Here is a 26,562-nt window from a genome sequence, read left to right on the forward strand (position 1 = left end):
TGAGGCTGCCAGGATGAACGTGCTGGCCAATATTTCCTGGTGAAGGGAGATAGGGAAATATACAGCCGGAGAGGAGGAAGGGCGAAGGCACCCAGGGTGCTCCTGGGGTTGGTGGCGGCAGGAAAACCCATCCTTGGGCTGGGGCACCAGATCCCGATGCATGTTCACAGGGACATGTGAACCATGTGGAGAATAGCTGCAGTGGGGACTCGGTCCCCAAATACTGTCATCCCCGCTGCGTGCTGTACAGTTGAGGGGAGTACTCCGCTCATTCCCAGGGTGTGAAGTCGGTGATGCTCCCCAAAACCCCATCTCTCCCATGGCTCCGTATGGGCAGCAGGAAGCCAGGACAAAGAGAATCCCTGCACAGCCCTGCTAGAGGGTCCCTGGATGTGTGGTGTGGAGGGGACCAGGCAGCCCACAAGGGACAGGGGCAATGCAGTGTCTGATCCCCCATCCCCAGTGGGGGCACAGGGGACCCCCAGCCACCTGCAGCCATGTGTGGGGGCTACAGCCTTGTATGCACAGTGCTGCAGGGAGTGGGGTGACAAGGCTGAACCCCCTGGGTGGCACTTGCAGAGGGGGCCGGGGAGACAAGTGGCACCCTGGCTGCAGTGGGGATGGGGAAAGGACCCAAACCCCCCAGGATGGTGAGAAGTGACCAATCCCAGCTGGATGTCTCCATCTTGGGGGTGACAAGGGGTGTGTTCCTCATGATCCTTACCTCTCAGCTCCCCCCAGCCACACTGGGGGGGTCCTCAACCTCCATTTTTATTACCCCCTTGCATTGCAGAGGTGGTGGCGGTACATGGCAGGCAGGGGAGGGCAGGGCCCGCCTGCAACCCCCCCGCTGCACCCCAGGGGTGCTGGGTTGGGGGGATCAGCTGGGAATCTGCTTGGGCGGGGGGGGTGTCCGGTGCTGCGCTGCCTTGCACAGCATCCATTGCCATCGCGTCACATCACACAGCACTGGAGGGAGCGGGGCTCTGCTCCGCTTCCACCTCCTCTCCCGAAGAGGAAGGGGGGCAGGAGGAGGAGGAAGGCGCCTCCCCCTGCCGCCCTCCTCTCGCTGGCACCCACCGGAGCCCGATGAGGCTCCGGCCCGGAGAGCGGCCACGGGAGCACCCGGCGGCGGGGCCCCCCCGGCGGCAGGCGGGGGGGGCGGCCCAGAAAGAGGGCGAGGGGCAGAGCCCCCCAACCCTGCCGCTTCCCTCAAGCCTCCTGCACCCCCTCTTTAATTCCCTTTGCGAGCAGGAGGGGGTGCACCCCCCGCTTTTATCCGACGGAGGGAGCAGAGGAAGCGGGGACCCCCTTCCTTTGCTTGCTTATGGCCCGATCCCCCCGCTTCCAGCCGCCGCAGCGAGGCAGCGGCTGAGCCGGGGCCCCGCTCCCCCCAAACTTTGCCTTCGGATGCGGGGACTCCGCCGTTGAGCTGCTCCAGCCACTGATTAATTGCATCTGCCTGGGATTAATTATTCACCCGCCTGCTTAGGGTTGTGGGTTTTCTTACGGTTGTTTTTTGTTTTCCGGGGGGGGGGGGGTTGCAGCGCGGCAGCGCTTTAATTCGGGTTTTTAGTCTATTTCTTCCTGAAGAACCGCACTTGGAAATCTGATGCTCATCCCCGTGCGAGGGGGGCCGGCGCCCTGCAGCATCATCCTCCAGCAGCACATCGGGGTTCTACCCCGGGAGGGGTTACACGTGCTCTGCTCCCCCTTTCCCACCCCTCTTTGAGGAGGAGGAGGAAGAGGAGGGGGACCCGCCCCCACCGGCTGGGCGCTCCCCGGTCGCCCTGCAGGCACCTGGGGGGGGGGATTGCGGCAGGTTTGGGGTGCGGGTGGGGGGCCGGAGATAGAGTGCTCTGCTCTCTGAGCTGGGGGGGCAAAGCCGAGAGCCCCCCAACCCGATCCGGCTTCCTCCCCCAATTCCGCCGTTGGCTGGTGCTCCTGTCTCGCATGTGGCTGGATTTAGGGATTTCTGCGGGTTTTTGGTGCTTGGGTTGGATTTCTTCTATTATTTTTAACTATTTTTGGTCACGGAGTGTCTCGGGGCTCGCCCTTAACCCCCCAACCCCCCCGGTTTTCTGGCTGCCCCTCCACTTTGCAATGGCCTCTCCGGAGAAGATGCACCCAGGGCCGGCCGCCCTGCTCTGCTGCCTCTGCTCCGTTCTGCTCCCCGGTAAGTGCCGCCGGCACCGGGCGGGGGGGGGTGATCCGTATGTTATGTGTGTGTCTGCAATACTTGAGGGGGGGGTTGCACCCATATTCCCCTTCCAGCCCCATCTACCCCCCACCCAGGGGCAGCCGCTGCCCCTTTGTGCCTGGCTGGGATCCCCCCATCCTCCCGCAGCCGGTTCTCTGTGCGCCCCCCCCCCCCCCCCCCCCCCCCCCCCCGGGGAAATGGGTGAAGATTAGCGTTTATTCCTGGCTTAATAAAATGACAGCTTGTGCTATGCGAGCGCTTGCCGCGGGCTGTTTCCTGAGCAGGGAGCCGGGGGGGGGGGGACGGACATGGGGCGAGGAAGATGCGGTCGTCCTCCCCCCTGCCCCTTGTCGCCTTAATGCAGAGCTGCTTTAGCAGTAGGATCAGGGGCTTTATCCGCTATTATCCACTCGCTGATCCCCCAGACCCACACCCAGGCACTTTCCCAGCCTGCGCTGAGTTACGAGGTAGCATCGCTTCGGGGTGCGGGGATGGGGGTGCAGCCACTGCTATCCCTTTGATGCTTTCTGATCCCCGCCCCCCCGCCATGGGCTTTGGGGTGAGGGTTTGGGGCTGGCGGTGCGCCCCTGCCAGCGGCCTGGGCAGGGAGGGTCCCTGCTGCCTGCGCTTCACTTGCCCTGAGTTGCATCCAAATCACTGCCGTGCCATGGCCGAGCTGCGGTGACATCCTGCCCTGGGGACACCGGCACCTGCTGCTGGGGGCTCTTACCGGCAAGGGCGGACGGAGAGGGGCCACACAGCCTGGGGGACACGGGGCTGGATTCCACGGGTGCTGTTTTCGGGGGGGTTCATTGTCAAACCACAGTGCCCCATCAGAGCTGCTTTCCCGGGAGCTGGCGTGGCTGGGCAGAAAGCGGGGGCTACTTGCAGTTTGGGGGGAACCATCCGGATTCTTCCTGCCAGCCCAGCTCTGGCTGTGGGTTCAGAATGTCCTGGAGGCTGAGGGCTGCGATGCCCAGCTCAAATGAGACACACCCCCCCCCCAGCAGCCACGGTCTCTGGACCGTGCCCAGCTCCATTTCACCCCAGCAGCCTACGGCCAAAGCACTCTGGGGTTCAAGCAGGGCTTTCTCAGGCATCTGCAGCCCCCCAGGTTCTTTGAGGAGCTTGGGAAGCTTCTCACCCACAGTGATGAAATGAAGAGGGGGGACATTGGGAGTGTTGCAGGCTGCTGGCAGGGGGGGGTCCACCCTTCAAAACCTCTGACCTCAACAGAGGAGCAGGAGCAGAGATGCTCCAGACTGGTGAGCACTGCAACTTCACACAGCATCCTTTGGGGTGGCAGATGCTGTCCCCGTGTACCCCAACACTGGGTGTTTTCTCGAGTGCTGCCCGGGCGGGGCTTGCTGCAGAGCTCTCCTTCGGACCACCAGGTCCGAGAATCTGGAGCTGGCAGGGAATTGCCATCTCCTTCCTCTCCTCAATTTGTCTGGATGAGATTCAGCCGTCTGGGCCGGCGCTTCCCCACGGCGGCCGGCGGCTGCGCTGGCGGGCGACGGGAAACATCCCTGTGCAAGCGATCCATGGGGAATCGCCTCTGGTGCAGGGGCTGAATGCGGCCCGTGCTCCCCATCTGCTCCCCAAGTATTTCTTAGGCCCCCTGTTGCTGCTGGGACACCAGCACCCCCGTGGGTCAGGCCTTGGGTTTGCGCCAGGGCAGGATCTGGCCCCTTGAATGGGAGTGTGATGGGTTTGGGGGTCCCTATGGTGGTGATGCCAGCGTGAAGAGGGCAATGGGGCGACTGTGCTGGGTGTGGGGCTGGGGTTCGCTGTGCTGCTGGGGAGGATCCGTGTGCTGGTGGAGAGAGAAGCCTCTGCCAGGAGTTTTTAGGCTCTTTTAGGATGTGCAGCTGCCTCTGTGGCCTTCCCTGGGTAAATAAAGGTCTTGGAGGGAACCGGAGAGTGGGAACAGATTGTTCTCCCAGTGCTTCTGACAGAGCACTTGGGATGGTGGCGGGGATGAGACGGCGACAGAGCAGCGCCCTCCTCTCCTGCCTGGCTGGGGTGTTTCACTCCCTTTTCCCTTGTGTTTTATTCAAGAGCAGCCCTCAGCACCAGCCTTGCCCCTGTTGCACTGCTCTGCCCGCACCGGGAGCCACTTTGCCATCGGCCCTGGATCAGCTGCTTCCAGAAAGGGGTTTTTTGGCATCTCCGGAGTGGGATGGTAGCAGGGATTGTGGGATGGATGGCTGGACCCTGTGGCTGTGGTGTGATGGTGTGTGCTTGTACTGCAAAGCTGCAAGGGATGTGTCAGGATGTGGCATAGGAGGCTTTAGCCACCCATTTGCAAAATACCTTGTGCTGTCCATGGGGTTGAACCTGCATTCCTGCACCTTCCCTCTGCTGCCTGCTGAGCCTTGTCCCCACAGCATGCCTCATTTTACCCTCCCCCAGAGGCAGCTCTTGCCCAGAAGCACTGGTCCAGGGGTGCTGGGGTTGTTCAGCGTCTGTCCCAGTATTCAAGCCAGGCTTAGGGTCCTATGCTGGATCCTACAGCCCCGGCACCTCCATCCTGCTGCTGGTGGGGATGGGGCTGTGCTGCTCTCCCTGTATCTCTCACTGCTTGTTCCCACCATGGGCAAGTCGCAGGCGCTGGGCTGGGAGTGAAGGATGATGCTGTGGCCATGGCTCCATCCCTGGTGGGGGACTTCAGCCAGCGCACCCCAACCCCGGCAAGGAGCGGGGGATATGGACCACCCCCATCCCTGTTTCAGCGCAGAGCATCTCCCAGCTCCGAGTTTTTCAGGCCAGCAGGTGGAGATGTGCAATAACTCGCTGCCGAACCCGAAACGTGCACCCAGCGTTTGCTCTTTTAACGCTTGAATCGGGACTGTGCACCCGGCGTTTGCTCATTTAACAGCCTCCATCCCGGCCGTGCTTGTGGGATCGGAGCAGCCGAGCAGCAGCAGCCTCAGCTCCAGCCAGGAGCAGGGAAGGGGCGATAGAATCATTCCTCATCCTGGCAGTCAGGTGAGAGGACAGGATCTGGCTTCTGAGCTGGGCTAAACCTGACACAAGTTCTGCTTTTGGTGCCACAGAAAAGGCTTTGAGTTCTGGGGTGTCCTTGCATGTTCCGCAGGGCCCACTCCATTTCCAACCCTGATACCTTCAATCCCAGCAGGATGCTTGTGCTGTGATGTGGGGGGGCAGAGTTGGATACCCCACTGGGAAATTCCTTCTTCTATCCCTTTTGTCCTCTTGGTGTTGCTGAGGAAAGAGAAGAGAACGAGGGATGCTGTCAGTGGCATGATGGAAATCCTCTGAGTGATGATTTTGGTCAGCATCTGTTGCAGGCTTTAGACTTTGGGGATTTCAAGATGCGTTATGTGCCTCGATACTCTTGGCCAGAACCATCCTTTCGTGTGTGCATGTGTCTGTATCATGATGCTACGCCCCCAGCTCAGCCCTGCTGCATCACTGGGGAAACTGAGGCAGGGAATTGGATGGCAGCAATACCCGGCTTGGGATTGCACAGGGATTTTTGGAAACCTGGCTTTTTTCCTCTTACTCCAAGTGCTGCTGTGAATTCCCCTCACCATGTCTGGCTGCTGAGGTCCCTCCTCATACAGCTTCTCTGCATCTTAAACAGAGGAGGAAAGCAAAAACCAACCCTGCTGTGGGGATCCTGCAGTTAGGTCCATCCCTAACTGGCACATCTCAGCTCCATGCCCTCCTGTAGCCCCTCAGACACTAACAGAGGGGTGGGCAGCAGGACATGGCCTGATCCCAGGAGATGATGGGTGAGGGAAAGGGTGCTTACATGGCACAACCTGATTTTATTTGCCTCCTGCAATTCCTCATCCAAAATAACCCATGATGTGTATGGAGGAATGTTCCAGTGTGATCCCCTCCTGTGTGGTGCCCGTGGCTGCATCCCATCCATCTGGAAAAAGTCACTCTCGCTAATCTAATCAGAGTCTCCTGTTATTAAATACATGGCTCTGCTAATGAGCAGCCCCTGGGAAGGGAGGGAGGTGATTGCTCCTTGGGGTGGGATGCGCTGTGATGGGGACCCCAGCTGTGCCTTTGGGGACAGGGAGTTTGTCCATGTGTGATGCTAGAAAGAGAAATGGTTCAATGGTGTGAAGTGAGGCAAGTCCTGGTGCTGCTTGCCAAGGGAAGATGAGATTGGAGCTCACTGTTTCCTTGAAAACCGGGAGAAATGGGGTCCTCCAGCCACAACTGATGGTGGCCCAGTGATCCGCACCCTGGGGAAGGCACCAGCCAGGCTGGAGGGTTCATGGGCTGTCACCTCTCCCACAAACACCCTGGGTTTGGGATGCAGAGGCTGCTCCTTCATTTTCCTTAGGCTGTTGCCTGACCTGTTCCACAGGATCACACATCCTTTGATTGGTGCTGAGCCCCTCACTCGCTGCTCTGGCCTCCCAGGAGGATACCATAATCAGGGCAATTCTCAATGTTCTGAAGCTGCCATCTCCTGCTGGCAAGCATTTCCCCATCACTTACACAATGTTTGCTGCCCTTGATGTTCCACTAACTCTGCTAAAGCTGCTGGGGTGGCTCTGCCCCTGCTCGCAGGTGCTGTCACCTCAGGACCTTTGCAATGAATCCATCACCCCATTGTCTCATCTGGGTCCTGCCTTCATCTCCCTAATTCAAGAATTAACGGGGCAGGTTTTGCCCTGGTTAAACAGGCTCTGACAGGTTGGGCTCTTCCCCAGGACTGGCAAAAGTTGAGAATGAATTCATTTCTAATCCATTTTTCCTTGAGGAAAAGCTGAGTTTTCCACTTAGAACATAAACTAGATTGGCAATGCAATACCCACTGCTGCCAGCTCGGTGCAGCTGCTGGATGTGCTCCTCTCCGGGTACCAGCTAAACCAAAGAAAGGAAGGGGATGCATTCAAGCTGTGTGTGTTTAATACTGTGCCCACTTTGCTGGGTGGCAAAGTGCTGAGCTGGTGAAGTCCCTGGTTCAGTGCCTGACCCCAGCCCTGATTCTGGGGGTGCTGAGTGAGCCCTGGGAATGATGCTGCCCCATTTGCTTGGGTTTATCCGCAGCTCCTCACACTCCTCGGGTGCCTTTGGGATCAAGTCTGGCTCTGAACACAGCCTGACACACGTCACCAGGGGTGAAAATTAACCAGGGTCTAATCAGGCTGAGACGTGTCGCTCTGCACAGCCCAGGCTGGTGATGGCAGTGGGAGGGGCATGGTTGGTGTTCAGATTGAAGGGTGCTGGGAGGATGTTCCCGGGAGGGGATGGAGAGGGCACAAGGAGGATCCAGGCAGGACACATGGCTTTCGGAGCATCACTGCGTCTCCTCTGCCCCAACACCATGTTGCTGGCGGCTTCTCCCTGTCCCTGCTTCCCCAGGGCTCTCCTTTGCTGCCTTTCCTCCCAGTTTTGGCTCCTCAGGGGGGTTATTTGGTAACTGTCTATGCCTACTTGCTGCTGGCATGTGGGGGGACCCACCGTAGCATGTGCTGGGGGTGCCACTTTATCCCAGGGCAGCTCCCCCCTTTGCTACCTTTCTGAGCCCCCCGGCATCCCTATGGACATTCATAGTCAGGCCCTTCCTTGTCCTACTCCTACTCCCTTTAATTAATTCCTTCATTTTTCTTCCTCCTCCATAAAGGCCTTCTCCTCCCTGTCCCCCAGCCTGTCCCTTGCTGTGATTTGTGGAAATTGCTCTAAAGTAGCTGCCACGTAAAAGCCTTCCCGGCTCCAGGAATTTATGGCAGGCTGTGCCTCTGCACAGCACATCCCATTTAGGCCATATTTATTTATTCTTTTAGGTTCCTTGCTTCCCCTCCTTTTAATAATTTCCTGGAGGAAATGCAGACCTCAGCACCACAGCCTGTTGTGGGGCTGGGATGGGTCCCTTTTGCTTAGTGCTGCTGGCCCTGCAATACAGGCTGTGTGCTAGCCTGGGGCTGAGTGCCAGTAGGAGTTCTTATATTTCTTCTACTGATGAAGCCAGGCTGGACCTTTTGGATGTGGAGAAGTCTAAAGGATCTAAAAGAAAAGAGAATCTACCAATGGCCCACTAGGCATAAGCGCAGCCCTGTATTAGACACTAGAGAATCCACTTTCGAGCCTGCGCTGCTGCTCAGGGGAAGGCTTGATCCACTCTTCCTTGCCAGCACCCACTCAATTCCTTCCCTAGGCTGGTTTTGGGAAGCCTTGGACCAGTTTAACCTCCTGGTTGAGTGTTGTGGTCCTTGGTACCATGGGGCTTTATGGCTGTGGCCCTAGGCAGAGCTGGGAGCCGGGAGCATCCGTATGTCCCTCCCTTCCCTGCAGTCACAGCCAGGGCATCTCCCTGCTGTGCACTGGGGGAAGGTAATTTTACATTTGTAACAGTTATTCACTTAATTGAGTTCCAATTAGGTGGGATTGGAGACAGAGGCTCTGGGGGCATGGGAGGGCAGGGATAGCTGCTTGTCTTTTATGGCACTGCAAACAATTTTCCAGGCTCTGGCTGCTGGGAAGCATTTTGGAGGTTCCACAAGGGGCCCATCTGTGTTCTGATTTTGGTCTGGGTTTTATTACTGGCTGCTTCTTTTCTGTATGGAAGAATGGAGAGGGGCTCGTGTTGGGACTGACTCAGTTCTGGGTGGAGGGATGGAGGCCTCTGTTTCCACTTTCTGTTGGCTTTTAGGGTGTTTGGAGGTACTGACCCCACTGGGTGGGAGTGTAATGTAGTGGGGAGGGAAAGGGATGGGTGTGAGGCCTGGTTCTGGTTTGAGTGGGGAGATGCTGAGTGAGCCTGGACCTTCTCTGGAACCTGGGGCTGCCTCAAGCTGGAGCACCCAGCTGTTGGGTCATCCAGCTGTTGAGACATCCCTGGGAGCTGCAGATGTGCCACCTCCCTGGCATTTGGGACTGTTGCTGCCCATGTTTCTCCTTTGCTCTTGGTCCTGGTGGCTGTGGGGCAAAAATCTGTGGGATGCTCAGGACAGCCGGGTGATTTTATGCAGGCTTGAAATAAAGTGGTAACTGGGACATCTGTGCTGGTGGCTTGGTGAGGAATAGCCAGGCTGGGCTTCCTTCTTAGGGGCTATGGGATTTTGCCATGGTCCCCTGGCTCTGGGTGTTTTGGATGAATCCATCATCCCATTGTCTCATCTGGGTGCTGACCAATGTGGGTAAACTGAGGCAGCAGCATGTCCTGCCCTCATGTCCCTGATTCGGGGGTAGGATCTTCACCTTGTCACTCTGTTCAGGAGCTGGGTTTAAACAGGAAACCTGGAGAGGGGCTTTGGACAAGCGCCTGTAGGACAAGGGGAATGGCTTTAACCTGCCAGAGGGGAGACTGAGATGAGCTCTTAGGCAGAAGCTCTGCCCTGTGAGGGTGCTGAGGCGCTGGCACAGGGTGCCCAGAGAAGCTGTGGCTGCCCCATCCCTGGCAGTGTTCAAGGCCAGGTTGGACACAGGGGCTTGGAGCAACCTGCTCTAGTGGAAGGTGTCCCTGTCTGTGGCAGGATGAGCTTTAAGGTCCCTTCCAACCCGTCTTGGATTCTATGAAACCATTGCTTTATGGACAAATTTCCTGGCTTGCTCCAAGGAGGAACCACCATGGAAGCCCAGCTGAGATGGGCTGGTGTTATCTATAGCAACAGCTCGTGGTGGTGGCTTGGCAGGAGACAGGGGGCTGGGGTCTCACATCACCAGTGTTTCAGTATCTCCCTCAGAGCTGTGTTTGGTCCATTGATGCACAAGCCCCCAGTGCTGCCTGTTAACATCATGAGAAGCTTTAGCCTTCCTGACACAACCTCAAACCTCCTTTCCCTCAGAAGAGTACTTTTCCCGTATGCTTTTCCTCTGCCAAGTGGGGATATATGTGCTGGGAAGCCCCTGCTATGTCCTATGGGATAAGCTGGGATAAATATCCACCCCCAGAGCATCACTAAAGTGATCCTTATGGCAGACAGCTGGGGCTGGGGCTAAGCTGGAGCTCAATGCTGGCTATCTGTGATGGATAAGGGGAAGGGGAGGAGGCTCTTTGGCCTTGGAGCAGTAGATGGGAGCAGGGATGGGACTGGTGTGGCTGCAGCAGGGGCAGGATGGAGAGGCAAGCAGGGAAGGTGAATGAGCTGGTGCCTCCCACCAGCCATAGCTATGTCCAATCTGTCCATCAGCCTCTCTTCCCTTGTGTCCATCAGCCTATCTGACCCCAGCATCCCCAGGCCGGGGGGTGGGGGCAGAGCACCAGGGTAGTCACTGTTGACCACAACCCCATGGTGGGGCCCTTGCCAAGCAGGACCCCTTGGCCTAGGGAGGGTGGTCTTGATTTGAAGGCAGGGCTAGAAGGTGCTGCTGCTCTGTCCATGTGCCCTCATGGCCAGGGGGAGCAGCTTGGCACATCTGGCCACATGGTTACGGCTGGCACAGGGCACATCTGGCCGGGCAGATGTAGGGCTTGGTGAAGGGGTCACAGCAGTTGTCTGTTTCCATCTCTCTTCTCCCCTTTTCCCACCATGGGTTGCAGGTCACCTCGGCTACCCAGTGTGCTGCTGTGGAGTGGGAAGGAGGCGACACACAGAGTCCTGTCCCATCCCACCATGGGGCTGGGGTGGTTCCTTAGCCCCCGGGGGATCCAGGCAGCCCCAGGCTGGTCAGAGCCTTGCCCAGGATGGAGATCTGCTTTGTTGTTTGCAGTGCCAAGCTGGGAGGGTGGAAGGACCATATGGTCCCGTCTGCGCTGGCCTAATAAACACCGGATGCAGGTCAGGCACTGCAAATCCCATTAACTGCAGCCAGAGACAGGAGTTTAACCCTTTTCTGCCCCCAAACCCACCCAGAAGTGGGGGCATGAGGGCCATGTTCTCTCCTGAGGGCTGCTAGAAACCAGAGCAGGGGCTGGGGACAGTGGTGTGGGGACTAGAGTCCCCTGAGCTGTTTTGCTTGTCTGCCCATACTTCCATCTATCCTTCTTCTTCCATTCATCTTCCTTCCATCTCCTAAGCTGTAGAACTGTCCATTTGTCTGTCCGTCCATCCATCCATCCATCCATCCATCCATCCATCCATCCATCCATCCATCTCCTGAGCCACTGTGTTAACCTTCCATCCATCCTGCTATCAATCCCTTCTTCTCCCTCTTCTAGAGCTATTCTCTTGCCATCCAGCCATTCCTGATCTGCCTGTCTCCTTCCATCCATCCATCCACACATGCTCTGTTCTCTCTGCTTTTTCAAATATCCTTATCCACCTTTCTTCCTCGCTACCTAGGCAGCAGTCATGCATCCATACATATGTGCATCTCCTTCCTTCCTTCTCCCTCCCTCTCCTCCCTCTGTCCCATTGTGGCACACAGGCTCGGGCTGGGCTGTGATCCTGGCACCCCCCTGGGCTGGATGCGGCTGGATTGGCCCCTCTTCTGGCAGGATTAGTTTATGGCCAAGGAACGGAGGCGCCAGTCCTGTCCCCCTTCTGGCGACAGATTATAGCATCATTTAAATGCATTTTGTCTATGGAATGAAATAGCTTCTCTGGGTGCCAGCGATCCTCCTGCACTGAACTAATGATGACCATCACATTGATCTCCATCCCAGCTTGTCCCTGATGCTTTTCCCTGTCTGGCATGGCCAGGGTGCAGGTCTGTGCATGGGCTTGGTGATGAGGCCACCTGGGTTTCCCCATGGCACTGCAGTGCCTTATCTGAGTTGAACAGGGTCCCCAAATGAGAGTCCCAAGAGGGGCTTTCCTTGCCCCTCCTGGTGCACAAGCCTTATTTGCCATCAGAGAATCCCCACAGCAAGGACGAAAGAGCTGGTGGCTGCAGGTCTGGTTCTAAGGGTGAAAAACTGGTGCTACTATTTCAAAGCCTCTTTCCCCAGCTGCCCCTACCTCCTCTGGTCCTGCCGGTACCTCGCCAAGTGGTCAGGTTCGTGTTGCTCCAGGTGGTAAATCTTATTCCACAAATAATCTGGGGCCTTGGGAAAAATCCTTCTCTAATAGATAGGGATAGCAGGAGCAGGCATGCCCACGCCAGCCGGGATGTAGGGAGGATGCAAACCTTCACATGTCACAGCAGAAAACAACCTCCACGAGCCAGAGGAGCAGAAAACCCCTTGCTGGTGGTTATTTCTGAGCAGAGTGGCACCCATGGGGGCTTCCTGAGGCTTGGCATCTCTCCTACAGCTCCTGGCTTTCCAGGAGGTGGGAAAACAGAGCAGGAGAGCAGGATGCGCTCAGCAGCAGACAGGGTTAGCGTGGCAGGCAGGCACCGGAGCAGTGCCCATGGTGGTGCCGTTGATGCTGGCAGTGCATCCCCAGCATCCATCTGGCCCCAGGGAATTCTGTGCCTGGCTCGCAGACAAATTCCATCCCAGGCAGCGCAGCAGCTGATGCTGCCCACCCCATATCGAGTGCTAATCCTTTTATGAGCCCTTTAAGCTGCTTAACTCCCCACAGCAGAGTTCCCTGGGTGGGCTGCAGGGTCCTGCTTCCCCTTCAGCCCCGGGCTATGGTCGTTGCTGGGGAAAACCTTGATGTCCCGACATGCTCCTCATCCCTGGCTGGGAATGGGGCTGAGCCGTTCCCAGGAGCTAAGCCATCACATCTGCACCTTCACCGCTGTTTGACACGGGTAATTTGGGCTCTCCTGCTCGGGAGCCGCTTGGGAACGATTACAATCAGTGCCGGGAATGGGGCTGGCGGAGAGCCGGGGGGGGGCGAGGGGGGACCTAGGGCTCCTGGGAATTGCTGGCAGCCGCTGGTGGATGCAAAGACCTTGAGATGTCTTCCAGGCTCCCGCAGCTGCTGGCACAGTGTGTGCCATCGGCTCGGCTCCGCACCGGCCGCCTTCCGCAGCATCTGCTTCAGCAGGAAGATGCTCGTGGGTTTCTGTCCTCCTGCTGGCCGTGGCATAGGGATAAGCGGCTCCCTCCGAGGGGCTTGGGCAGCTCCATCCCTCGGGAGTCAATGGCTGGCAGTGGCTGCCTGCTCGGGCTGCCTGGTGGTTGTTCTTCTTTGGTTTTAAGGCAAAATGGTCAAAAAGAAGGACCAAAATGAGATCTGGGTGCTACTGGGGTTTGTGCAAGGTGGCACCAAAAGCATCTTCAGCACTTTTCTAACAGGTCATGTCCATACTTGGAAAATTTAGGGCTAGGCCAGCTTTGGCACCCAGGGACATTACCTGGCTGGCACCCCTGGTTGGACGATGGGTGGCAGACTGGCCATGACACCACCCTTACAGGGATCTCATGGGGATGGAGTGGGCCTGAGGTGAAGGAACTGATTTAGCCACCTTCCCTGTGTGATCTGGGAGCTAAAGGCAGGAGGAAAGCCTTGATCATAGATACTTCATGGGATCTGCCAGCCAAAAATTAGCCTGGACCTGCCTAATTTTTGGTAACGAGCCTCTGGAAAAGCTCAGCATTCTTTTCTCTGCACAGCTGGAAGCAGAGATGTAGCTGGTTATGCCTTATTTCTATGAGTGTGTTTGTGCTGTTTCAGCTGGTACCTTGGCATGGGTGTGGGGTGGGTGACCAGTGCTTTGAGCACCCCAGTGGCAATACTGAGGTTGGATGCGGCTTCAACACACCCTGACTCAGCCTCGGGCAGCCCCTGAGCATCCCTCCTTGCTGGACACCCCATCCCATGCTCAGAGTGGGTTTGGTGAGGCTGGAGCCACACACTGGGAAGCACATGTGGTCCTGGGGACGTCTTCTGAGGTTTTAGTTTGCAGGAGAGAAACCCAGCCAGGCTCTTGCTGCCTTTGTGATGGGTCTGGAGGCTGAAGCACCCACTCCTTGCTGCAGGGCTGGACCACTGCCTGGGTCCGCTCTCCCTGCTCTGGGGCTCAGGAGATGCTCTGGAGGGCGATGCCCCACACTAACCCGCACTCTCCATCCCCTTCACAGCCCATGCCAAGGGGCCACCCCCAAGCCCGGAGCCTGCCGAGCCCCCTGGTGCTGTCACACTGCCTGTGAGCTACCGGCTGTCCAACACCCGCTTGGCCTTCTTCCTCAAGGAGGTGGGAGCCAGCCCGGTGGGCAACAGCAGCACCCCACTGCAACGGGCAGAGCCCTTCGTTGTCTTCCAGACCAAGGAGCTGCCTGTCCTCAACGTCACCCTGGGGCCCTTCAGCACGGGGCTGGTGCTGCCCAAGGAGCAGTTGCAGCCCTCCAGCACCTTGGAGGTCCCCGACCGCCTCACCGTCAACTGGAAGGTGCGCGCCTTCATCATCCAGCCCCGGCTGGTGGCCAACCAGCCTGTGGTCCAAGTGCTCTTCTACGTAGCCGGCCGGGATTGGGATGATTTTGATGTCACGGACCGGCTGCCCTGCGTGCGGCTCCACGCTCTCCGGGATGCTCGTGAAGTCAAGAGCTCGTGTCGCCTGCGGGGCAGCCTGGCCATGTGCTTGGTGCAGGCAGAGCTGCCCCACGCCTGGTTCGGACCCTCGGCTGTGCCGCTGGGCAGGCGGAAGAGCCCTGAGAGCCTGGAGGTGCCGGGTGAGAGCCAGCAAGCCGAGCTCTACTACACCCTGCATGCCCCCAATGGGGCCGGACAGTGCCTTGGGGAGATGGTTCCCCGCCGTGGGGCTGGGGGAGCCAGGACTGAGGGTCCCACACAGCATCCGCTGCTGCGCATTGGCAGCGTCAGCCTCCTGCAGCCTGGCCCAGGGCAGCCCATGCAGGAGCATCGGCTGGATGGCAACATCTTCATCCGCCTGCCTGACAAGCCCCTTAAGCCAGGCGAGGTGCTGAGCATCCTCCTGTACCTGATGTCCAACTCCACTGTGGAGCACTTCACCCTCAGGTAAGGTGCTAGGGCTGTCCCCACTCCATCCTTTTGATGATGTGGTTGTTTTGGCAGCGCTGTGCAAAGGCAGCCACGGGCAGGAAGGAGAGGATGGAATGGCATATTGCATTTATGGAACCTGCTGGCAGGGCTTTGGGAAGCTGAGGGAGGCCAGAGATGCAACTGGCACATGGGTTTGCAATGTTCTGGGGCTTTGCAGTAGGACCTTGTTGAAGGGAAGGGCTGTCCATCCAGGGTTTCCATCTCTGCATTGCCAGTATGGACTGCTGCCTTTGCCCAGTTGCACTGGGATCAGGGCCCCACCAGTAGATGCGGGTTTGTTCACAGGCACTTTGGGAACAAGGTGTGGAATGACCAGGGGGCTGCTGCCCCACAGGGGTGTTACTGTTCTGTGGGACAGCACTGAGGTGAAGGACAAAACTGCTGGATGGTGTGGGGCAAAATCCTATGGAAAGAGAGGCTGGGGTGGATTTAGCCCCATGGCTGCTGCTGACAGCCTGGATGGTGCTTCCAACAGCCAGCAGGGATCAGGGGCAAAAATACCCCTAGGAGGAGGGTCCAGGGGTGCCAGGGGTGAGGATCCATCCCTGACCATCGCTCTCCACAGGGTGAAGGCCAAGAAGGGTGTCAACCTGCTCAGCACCAAGTCAAGGAATGGGCAGTGGCTGGTGAGCTCGGAGCTGCTGACGGGCGGCAAGCACTCCACTGCCACTGTCGATGTCTCCAGGGTGGACGGTGCCAGGCCCAGGTAAGGGCCCCCCTGTGCCTGCCCCCATAACCAGGGGATTGGGGAAATGGCTGGGGTCTGACATGGAGTGGTTCTCCCTTTGCCCCCACACTGGGTGTCTGGTTGGCTGCAGTGCCAAGTGGGTGCTGGTAGGGGAAACTGAGGCATGGCTTGGACTGTGGAGGCACTGAAGGGCAATGAGCAGTATTGAGGTCAAACCCTCAAACCCAGCTGAGGTTGGGGCAGATCCTGCACTGATTTGGGAGGGGCCTTGATGTTGTGTGTGGTTTTAACCATCCGGCACCATGTAGCAGGCTAATGGGAAGGTGAAGGTGGGATTCATGGCCCAAGGTGGGCAGGTTTGTGGTCAGGCAGGCAGCTGCCCAAGGGCTGTGTGAGGTGGTGCATTCAAGTGGGATCTGCTCCATGGTCAACACAGGGAATCAAGCTGGGGCACAAGCAAGTGCTCCTAAGTCATGGGTACCATTGAGCAGCTGCATCCTTGGCTCTGAGCTGGGATTGCTTGGATACTGGTGGATACAGGTGGTGGATTTGGGGGCTGAATTGTGAAGCCATGGAGCATCCCCAGTTTGGAGTGGAAGTGGTGTGGGTTTAAAAGAAGATCTAATACTATGAGAGGCATCAGCTCTTTGCTGACTATCCTGGTGTCTCCTCTGGGAAGGAAGGGGAGCAGCACCCAGGCAACGTCTCTCTGGATGATGGATGGGTGTCAGAGGGAGAGCTTGAACCAAGGCAGCACCTGAGATGGGCAGAGCAATTTCTGCCCTGCTTAACACAAGGACGATGCTCATTGCTGGGGCTCCAGGAAAGGCTCAGGTCGGTTGAGTCTAGGGGATAGAAATGAGAATGATCCAAAGGAATAAGGACCCACAAAGCCAAGATGAAAACCCAGAGGTTGCTCAGCCTGGAGAAGGGGAGATGTGGAGGCTGAAAGAGCAAGGAACAGCTTTGCTCCTTGCAGCCATGTGGGCAGGACACAGTGAGCAAGGGCAGGGGATGGGCATGGGGTCAAAACTATTAACAGGAAAGTCTCTGAGGTGCTGGAAAGCAATTGCTCTCCATCATTGCGCCTATGGGAAAAGGGAATCAAGTACCTCCAGCAGCTGGGTTGAGTTGATGTGATTCCTGCTCTCTGCATAGGAAATCTCCCGGTATCTCTGCCCCACGCTGAGTAAAGCAGGGCCTGAACTCCTGCAGAAAGATGCTCAGCTCTGACCGCTTTGAACGTGAACTCAAAACTGATCTGCAGAAACCCTTCCAAAGGGCTTACCCGGAGGGTGGATTTTCCATTGCTTCCAGATACAAAACGCAGCCACAGCATCCGAGCCCACAGCCCAGGGATGTCCTCTGGGGGATGATGATGGACACCAGAGTGTCCGCAGAGCCATGAGTCCCCCCATCCTCTGCATGGCCACCCCTGCACATGCTGCCAGCAGTGAGCTCCTCTCCCCTGTCCCTTCCCCCTCTTGCCGCCTGCCACCGCTGCTTCAAATCAGGCAGGAAAGGTTAGAGGCGGAGGATGAATTTAAAGTGATTACAATCACCTTTTAGACAAACAACTCCATCAAATATTAACACAATGGCAAGTATGAATGACTCAAAGCCGTGTTGCCCTGCGGGCTGCGCAGCCGGAGGACGTTGCTTTGCTGGGGCTCAGGGGGCTTTTGGCTGTGCAGAGAAAGCACTGAGCTTTGGGGTGGTAATAGCCAATTTGGGGTGTTCTGGTGCACCGCAGCTGCATTCTAAATTATTCCACCAGTCTGAGCAGCCCCGCTCTTGTCTCTGCCATGGCTGAGGGCAGATGATTCTCGAGGAGGGCAGAAGATGGTGGTGTCCCATGGGCACCCATGTCAAGGAGTTCCAGTGCTGAACCACCTCTGGCATGCAGCTGCAGCTCTGGTTTGCCTTTGAAGCTGGCTCTTCACAGCTGTATTTAATACTTATGCATTGGAAGAGGTAGTGAGCAGCCAAATCCCCTTCTCCAGACTGGGTGGCCTTTGGTGATTTCCTTGCACTCCCATAGGGTGACAACCCTGGGGGCACAAAGTCCCATCAGGACCTCACCAGCCAATGCAAAGCCCATTGTCCCTGCTGTGGGAGCACAGAGCAGGGTTTGCCGTGGCCTGGGGCAGCCCCGTGGTTTTGCTTTCCTCTTTCTCTGCTCCCTTTCACTCATTAGATATATATCAGAGAGAAACCCAAGTGTATCCTGCATCCCCGGGTCGATGGGACCTCCTTAATTGCTGCTATGCTGTGAGATGAGAGCGGAGCCGATCCTGGCATCCCAATCCACAGGGATTTCACCTTTCCTCACCCCTCTCACTCCTCCAGCTCTGGGAGGGCTTTTGCTGGCTCTGCAGTTTGTGGGGGCTCTGGGGTGTCCCCTGGGGATGCTCCGGTTTTAGGGAGCAATGGAGAAGTTTAACCTGGGGTGGTTGAACCCTGGGTCCCCTTAAAGGGTTTGCAGGTTGGACACAGACAGGAGGGCAGGGTCGCACCTGGGGATGTTTGCTCATAGGAGTGGGCTGTAAGAGTGACGATTTATGCTGCTGTGTCAGACCGTGTCCAAGCTATGATGCAGAGGACAAGGGATACCAGGTCCTCAGTTCCCTGTCCCTTTAGGCACTATGTGCTGGGTTTGGCAGCACCCAGCCTCTCCATCCCGTCCTGCCCTGGGGTTGCCCCACTGTTCATTCCCTGTCCATTAGCTCAGGGTCCTCAGTAGGGGCATTAAATGTGTGGGGTTTTGATGAGCTGATGGTACTGGAGCTGTTACCACTTGCTGGTCCTGTCTTACCTCACCCATCCCCTGCCCATCTGCCCTCTGCATCGCCATGGCTGTCCATACAGGCTGAGGGACAGCCCTGCATTGTGTCACAGCTTGCTGTTCTCCCATCTGCGGTCTGTGACAGAATCTCTTTCTCCTGTGCCTCAGTTTCCCCATATGATCCCCTTGGAAAGTGCTGTAAAGTCAGTGGCTTGCACTGGGCTCCTGTATAGGGACTTATGTTGTGTCCCTGAGCACGCTGCCCTCCTGGGTGCGGGGGACACCTGTAGAGATGAGCATGCAGGCAGGAGCAATCCGGGGTGGTAAATCCAGCTGTGCTGATGCGAAGATGGAGCTGAGGAGGCAGGGCCACCCACTGTCCCCGGGGCCATGGCCACACACTCATCCTGTGATAAGCTATCACCCAGCAGCCTTGCATGTTCTTCATCCTTAGAGGGTCCTGGTCCTCAGGAGTCTATGGGACCCGAGGCACCCATCTCACTGTGTCCCCTCCTGTCCCCTGCCCAGGGACGAGGACTCCTCGGAGATCATGCAGCTGGATTTCGAGATGGAGAACTTCACCAGCCAGTCGGTGACACGCCGCATCATGTGGCACATCGACTACCGTGGCCGCAACCCGCCGCCCGACCTGGAGAAGGTGGTGACGGAGCTGACAGTCATCCAGAGGGACATCAGGGCCATCGTGCCCCTGGCCATGGTGAGCGGGTCCATGTCCTCTGCTGAGCTTGTGCTGGGGATGGGTTGCATCCACCTGAGGGATCTCCCTCAGCCCATCTGCCCCGTAGCACCTATACATCCATACATCCCACCCCGCCTCCCGCCCACAGGTCCTTCTCTGCCCCAGGGCTGGAGCAGGAGAGGGGCCAGCCAGGATGTGAGGCTGCCCTCTAACGTGACAGTCCCCTTTGCACCCCAGGACACGGAAATCATCAACACGGCCATCCTGACGGGGCGGACGGTGGCCATCCCCGTGAAGGTCATCGCCATTGAGCTGAGCGGTGTCATCGTGGATGTCTCCGCTATGGTTGAGTGCAAGTCCAACAACGAAGACATCATCAAGGTGGGTGTGGGTTGGGATCTCCTGTGACCCTAATGAGGGGCTGAGCCCTTCCAGGGGTGCTGACCCCAATAGTGATGCGAACTGGAACTGGTGGCTGAGCCGACATGCTGCACAACCCCACACCATCTGAAGCATCATCCCCTGAGTGGCTTCAGTCCACGTGTGCTTCTCCCTGGGATCTGTTGGGAGAAGGACAAGACGCTTTGTCACTGTCTCCAGAGAGGCTGTGGGATGCTGGTGCTGTGCAGGCTGGCACCAGGCAGCAGCAATAACTATGGGTTATCAGAGCACTTAGTGCTGATAAGGTGAAATATTGTCACCTCACAGTGTAAGCTGCAGGTTTCCATCAGCAGCTTCACTTGTGCCTCCGGGTGACATTTATCTCCTGTTTGGATTGGGTGCCAGGCTGAGCTCAGGCTGGCCCCAGAGAGGGATGTGGGAATGAGCAGGGCTGTTGGGGAGGATGGAGGGAAAAAGGGGGGGCTGAGAGAGAGGAGCACTATGGGCAGCATGGGAGAGATGCTGATCAGGTGAATGCAAAAGGCTCGCTGTTGCAGCAGCAGCTGAGGCAGCAGTTGGTCCTCAAATCCAGCCATGATTTTTCCATCACCAGACCCATCCATTTGTATGCATTTTTCTGCCCTTTTACATATCCATCTCTCCACCTGCCTGTATTATTCTGTCACCATTTCCACCCATCCATCCACCCCTACACATCGTTACCTTCTCCCAAACACCTCCTGCCCGTCTCCCTGCATGCACCCACCCAGACCACCCTCTCCATGTTCTTGCTGCATTGGGCAGAGGCAGAGAGCCATGCTGGGGGTCTGGGCTCTCCCATGTCCCCCAGCGTGGGGTTCACAGCCCCTTCTCCCCTTGTTTGCCAGCAGCCACTGGTTGCTTTCCTGGCCAAGCCAGGGGTGATGAGCTGAACCCCAGCTCCATGGGACTTTCTCTTCCCATTGGTCCCTGAGTGGGTGACAGGCAGTGTCACAAAGTGTTTACCCAAGTTCTTGACTGAAACTCCAATCTGTGCAATTTACAGCACCGGCTCTAATTTATGGAGCCCAGTCCTCTGCAGTGTGATAAAACACTGGAGCAATAATACACTTCAGGATGGACTCCAAGACACTTAAACTGTTTAATGTGCTGCCTTTCTACTCATAAATCTATTTACATGCTGTCCCCAGACCTGGGGGGGAGCAGACACATGCACACGAGCCAGGATGAATAATGCATGGAGCAGCCCTCCGGCCCCGGCTCGCCTCCCACTCGCTGCTCGGAGCCCCGTGCAATTGCTTGCTGAGTTATTTTGTGTTTGTGCTGGAGCTGCGCTTCTGAGGGAGCTCTCAGTTACCTGCTGAGATTGGGGAGTATGATTGTGGTGTCCAGGCTATAAACCTGTTACATAAATCAAAGCTTACATAGTGGGATGTGCTATCTGTTACTGTAAATAATTTAGCATGAATGAGGGCTGGGGAGATGCTTCTCCCCACGCTGCCTGTGGCTTGGTGCTGCTTGCTCTTGTGTGTAAATGTGGAGGGAACGTGTTCTGGATGTGGCTGTGAAGTTGCTGGGGCCGCTCATGAAGGCTGGTGGGTGAGCATGGGTGGGAGTTGTCATCCTCATCCCCTTCGGTGGTGACACAGGGTGATTGCCTATGCTCAGCCCATAGAGGAGGACCTCATCACTTGAGGTAGTGTAGAAATAACCCCCCTTGCCTGCCCATGCGGTGGCCTTAGGGGCTCTATATGTGTTGAGGGATGCACAAGGCCACCTCTGCTGCCAGCAATGCTCAATGGGAGATGCTCACCATCATTTGCTCTGTGAACCTTTCTCGGGAGCCCATCATCCACATCTGCTTGAGGACGCACTGGGAGCAAGCGGGACTGAGCCTCAGTGACCCACAGCCACCACCAGGACCCCCTGGGTGCCACCAGCCATGGTGGCTCTTCCCACTCCCGAGGCCCTTGGAGCAGATATTCCTGCTTGATTGCATGCTTGAGGCTGTGCCAAGGGGGAAGCTCCTGGCCACAGAAGCGGAGCCAGCAGCGCTTTGGCTCGGAGCCCAGGCAGATCTCAGCCTCTCGCTTCCCGAAGCCTTGCTGCAGATCCGGGAAGTTTCTCTGAACAAGCATGCACTTCATTTAGAACCTCATCTGCAGTCACTCCATCATCAGGACAGGCCTGACGGGCTGGGATATTTTGTTGTCATAGTTGTAACCCTCCCCCCCTTTCCCAGTTGCAAAGCGAGTGGTCCCTAGAAGTTGCAGGGGAAGGGTTTATTAGCTAAAGTAATGCAAGCAGCAACCCACTGTATATATTGTGATAAACGGCACAATATCCAGAGCACTCCCTTGCTGGAGGGTTCACCCAGGAGCTCATCTTTATTCAGACGCTGCCTCGACAGAGAGGAGATTGTCTTTTCAGACGTGCTGAGCTGGAATCTGATAGGAAGACAAGGAACAACCCCTCCTGCATTGTGCTTCCCTCCTGTGCCTGGGAGGCAGGTGCTTCCCAAGGTGGTTGGGTCCTGGGCTCTGCCTTCTCCATCAGCCCTGGGGACCACAGGCACCTTTCAGGGGGCTCCTGCAGCCAGCACATGGAGCCTTTGCAGAAGTCAGGCTTGTGGGCTTGGAAATGCAAACCTCCTGCAGCTGAATGACCACCGGTGCCCAAAGACAAGGTGGGGAGAGTGGCAGTGATGCTTGCACCTCTGCTGTCAGCTACCATGCAGCACAGACTCAACCCCTTATCAGCCATCAGAGAATCCACGTGGGAGAGTGGCTTGTTGGAAGTAAGTCCTTCTGTGCTGTTGTAAGATGCTTGGTGCATCTCAGAGTGACCTTGCTGATGGCTGGGCCAGTGGGTTTTATTCTTCTCCAGCAGCAAACAACTCGGATGCAATTCCTGGTGGTGTAGGAGGGGAAAAAGGGAGTCAGTGTTGGGCCATGGGGCCACTGCAGATGAGAGGTTAAAGTGCTGTTGGCCTGGTTGTCTTCTGCCTTGCTGGGAAGGAGCTGTTGACTCTGATTGCCTAAGCTGAAACGCAGGTGATGCTGCATTGGCATCCTCTCAGCAGGTTGGGTTGTTCAGTAATAAGGGGTCCCCTGTGGGGTGTATTTGTTTTATAGCAAATTTAACCAATAGCATTTGTATAGATGGGAATTAAAAGAGAAAAGGAGAGAAGATGAAGATTCAAATGAGCTGCAGGAAGCTCTCCATGGTGTTAGCAGGAGGGACAGGGACAAGGCACTGGTGGGTAACTACACATGGACATGCAGTGGGTCTGTGCTTGCTGCCTGTGCCCTCTGGGTATGGGTGGAGGAAATTTTGGGGCAGATGTCCAGGATGAGCAATGTGTAACCCCTGTGAAGCACTCATGGGTGCCTCTAGCTTGAGAGCAGAATAAGGGTACAATTCAGTGCCAAAGAGACTGAGGCACCAAATGAAGGTGTCTGGTTGAGGTGGGACTGGGCAAGGGTGGCAAGAGGGAAATTTGCATTATGGACATGGTGTGTGTGGGTCCATGCTTCTGAGCAGGGATCTCTGGGAGGAGAGAGCATCTTTGCTCCTGGGGCCACCTTTTTCTGGGTACTTGGTGGTGAAATTCTCCTCGTCCAGCACTTCCCATCCTCTGGGCAGGTTCCTTCCAGATCTCCGGTGTCTGTAGGGCTGCTGTGACCCTCCATCCTCCCTTCTCCCCCAGGTCTCCAGCAGTTGTGACTATGTCTTTGTCAGTGGGAAGGAGTCACGGGGCTCCATGAGCGCCCGGGTCACCTTCACCTACGAGCACCTCTCTGCCCCACTGGAGATGACAGTGTGGGTGCCCAAGCTGCCGCTGCACATCGAGCTCTCAGACGCCCGCTTGAGCCAAGTGAAGGGCTGGAGGGTGCCCATCCTGCCGGACAGGAGGTGGGTGCTGCGGAGTCACTGTGCTTGGGGGTCTGTCCAGCCTGGAGAAGGCACAGTGAAGGTGGTGGTAGTGGCCGAGTTGCCTTGTTTAGATATTTCATGAGGGGGTTTTGAAGATGATGGAGCCAGAGTTATCGCAGGGGCCCTCTGAAATGGTGAGAGATCGTGGCTACAGGTTGCATGTTTGTATGGAAGGAGGAAAATCTCACAGTGAGGTTGGTCAATTTTATTGACCAATAAATACATTATATTGGGATAATTATAACACCCAGGGACCAGCACAACAGCTGGAGCTGGTTGGGAGCATCCATCCTTGGCAATGGTCAAAACGTCCCTGGAGGAGGCCAGGAGCAACCAAGCTCCAAAGTTAGCCCTGCTTTGAGGTCTAGAGACCTCCAGTTGTCCATCCCGACCTGAGATCATAGAATCAGAATGGTTAGGGTTGTAAAGAACCTTGAGATCATCCAGTTCCAACCCCCCTGCCATGGGCAGGGACACCTCACACTAAACCATGCCACCCAAGGCTCCGTCCAACCTGGCCTTGAACACCGCCAGGGATGGAGCATTCACAGCTTCCTTGGGCACCCTGTGCCAGTGCCTCACCACCCTAACAGTAAAGAATTTCTTCCTTATATCCAACCTAAACTTCCCCTGTTTAAGTTTGAACCCGTTACCCTTTGTCCTGTCACTACAGTCCCTGATGAATAGTCCATCCCCAGCATCCTTGTAGGCCCCCTTCAGATACTGGAAGGCTGCTCTGAGGTCTCCACACAGCCTTCTCTTCTCCAGGCTGAACAGCCCCAACTTTCTCAGCCTCTCTTCATACAGGAGGTGCTCCAGCCCCTGAGCATCCTCGTTGCCCTCCAAATGAGATGTCTGCTCCTCTCAGTTAGTTAGGGGCCAGAGATGCTGGTGACCCTGTTACCATGTGCTGCTAAAGCCCTCTAAGACCTTATGGGCAATAGGCATCTTTTGGTGACCTGGTGTTTGTCCCTGCCTGGCCACCCTTCTCCCTTCCTGTGAGGGCAATGAGGAGCTTGGTAGCACTGCCCACCACCACTGCCCCATCCCGCAGGTTGGTGCGGGACAGCGAACATGAGGAGGATGAAGAGGAGCGGAAGCAGAGCCGGGGCTGTGCCCTGCAGTACCAGCACACCACGCTGCAGGTCTTCACCCAGTTCCATACCACGGCAGCAGAGGGCACGGAGCAAGTGGTCACCATGCTGGGGCCCGACTGGCTGGTGGAGGTCACCGACCTGGTCAGCGACTTCATGCGTGTGGATGACCCACGGGTGGCCCACATGGTGGACAGCTTCACACTGGCCGGGAGGGAGCCAGGCACCACACTCTTCAAGGTACCCCATCTCCCCACCTCTGCCAGCTTGGCTTGCGGTGGCAGGAGGTGATGGGCACCCTGGTTCCCTGCAGGTTGTGTCCCCGCTCATGGAAGCGGTGCTGGGTGAGACACTGGTGACGGTGGTGGAGGAGAAGGTGAGCATCACGGACCTAAAGGCACAGGTGGTCTCCAGCCTCTCGCTGTCCCTCCACCCCAGCCCTGGCAATAGCCACACCATCATTGCCCGGACGTCCATGCAGCAGACCCTCACCTTCTTCAAGCAGGTGAGGCCAGGAGGGTGCATGTGGGCTTGGTGGGGAGCTTGGGGTTGGGTGAAGGCTCCATCTGTAAACCTCCCCTCCCAAATCCTGCTCATGGTCATCCCAGACCCTCAGAACACCCCAGAAACCTTCACACACTTGTGAACCGACCCTGCCCCAGGGGCAAAGGGGGTTCGAACAAATCCTATGGCTTTGGTAGCCACATCTGGCACCTCTGGGGCTGGGATTTGGAGTGAGCCTGGGCAAACATGGGGAACATTGAGGAAAGAAGATGTAAAAAGGGAAAATTAAGTGATGTTTGGAAGGAGTAAAATGAATGATGGAGGGATAAAGGGTGAATTGGATGAGGAGAAGGATGAAAAGGAGGAAAGATTGATGGAGGGATGGACAAACAGGTGCAGGTGGGACTGGCATCCTGCTGGGCAACCGGTGCCTGTGTTGGTCCCGCAGGAAGCGCTCCTGAGCCTGTGGATTTCCTACAGCGATGGCACCACGGCCCCGCTGTCCCTCTACGACCCCAAGGACTACAACCTGGTGGTGAGCAGCCTGGATGAGAAGGTGGTCTCGGTGACCCAGGACCGGGCGTTCCCTTTGGTGGTGGCACAGAGCGAGGGTGCAGGGGAGCTGCTGCGGGTTGAGCTGGTCATCTGTGAGAGCTGCCAGAAGACCAAGCGCAAGAGCGTCCTCTTCACAGCCTTGGCCAGTGTGCGGGTCCACTTTGGGTCCGAGGAGGACCCAACCTATGACTATGACCATGTCTCCAGCAAGCCAGGGCTGGCGGAGACAGGGGCAAGCACCACCCTGCGGGCAGAGGTGGAGAGGAAAGCGGAGCCGAGCGAGGACAGTAGGATGTCCAGTGCATCTCATCCCACCGAGGACTTCCCCACCATCCCCACTGGCTTTGTCCAGGTGACCAGGGGGCTCACAGACCTGGAGATAGGCATGTACGCCCTCCTGGGTGTCTTCTGCCTGGCCATCTTGGTCTTCCTCATCAACTGCATTGTCTTTGTGCTGAAGTACCGGCACAAACGTATCCCCCCTGAAGGCCAGACCAACATGGACCATTCCCACCACTGGGTCTTCCTGGGCAATGGGCAGCCCTTACGGGCTCACAATGACCTCTCCCCCCAGCCCGAAAGCCCTGGGAACCCCCTGGAAAACGTCCAGACCTGCTGCCATGGGGACCACCACAGCAGCGGGAGCTCACAGACCAGTGTGCAGAGCCAGGTCCATGGCCGTGGGGATGGCTCCTCGGGGGGCTCCACACGGGACCAGAGCGAGGACCCGCTCAACTCCCCCACCTCCAAACGGAAGCGGGTGAAGTTCACCACCTTCGCCACGCTGCCCTCCGACGAGCTGGCCTACAACTCCATCCCCATCGCTGATGAGGAGGACTTGGAGTGGGTCTGCCAGGACATGGGGCTGCAAGACCCCGAAGAACTTCACAACTACATCCGCAGAATCAAAGAGATCGCTTAG

The 26,562-nt window shown here is 57.1% G+C and overlaps 1 protein-coding gene across 1 annotated transcript; it reads left to right on the forward strand.

The window, feature by feature from the left end:
• Nucleotides 1–2,103: 2,103 nt before the first annotated feature.
• Nucleotides 2,104–26,562, forward strand: TMEM132E (transmembrane protein 132E; the record flags this gene model as incomplete). Its single annotated transcript, XM_080629927.1, has 9 exons — nt 2,104–2,176; nt 14,055–14,952; nt 15,563–15,703; nt 18,999–19,188; nt 19,408–19,551; nt 23,261–23,466; nt 24,542–24,821; nt 24,895–25,086; nt 25,534–26,562. 9 exons carry the CDS (start codon nt 2,104–2,106, stop codon nt 26,560–26,562), a joined length of 3,153 nt encoding a protein of 1,050 aa, XP_080486053.1.

This window comes from Psittacula echo (assembly GCF_963264785.1).
Source record: "Psittacula echo genome assembly, chromosome: 15".
In the NCBI taxonomy this organism is placed as follows: Eukaryota; Metazoa; Chordata; class Aves; order Psittaciformes; family Psittacidae; genus Psittacula; species Psittacula echo.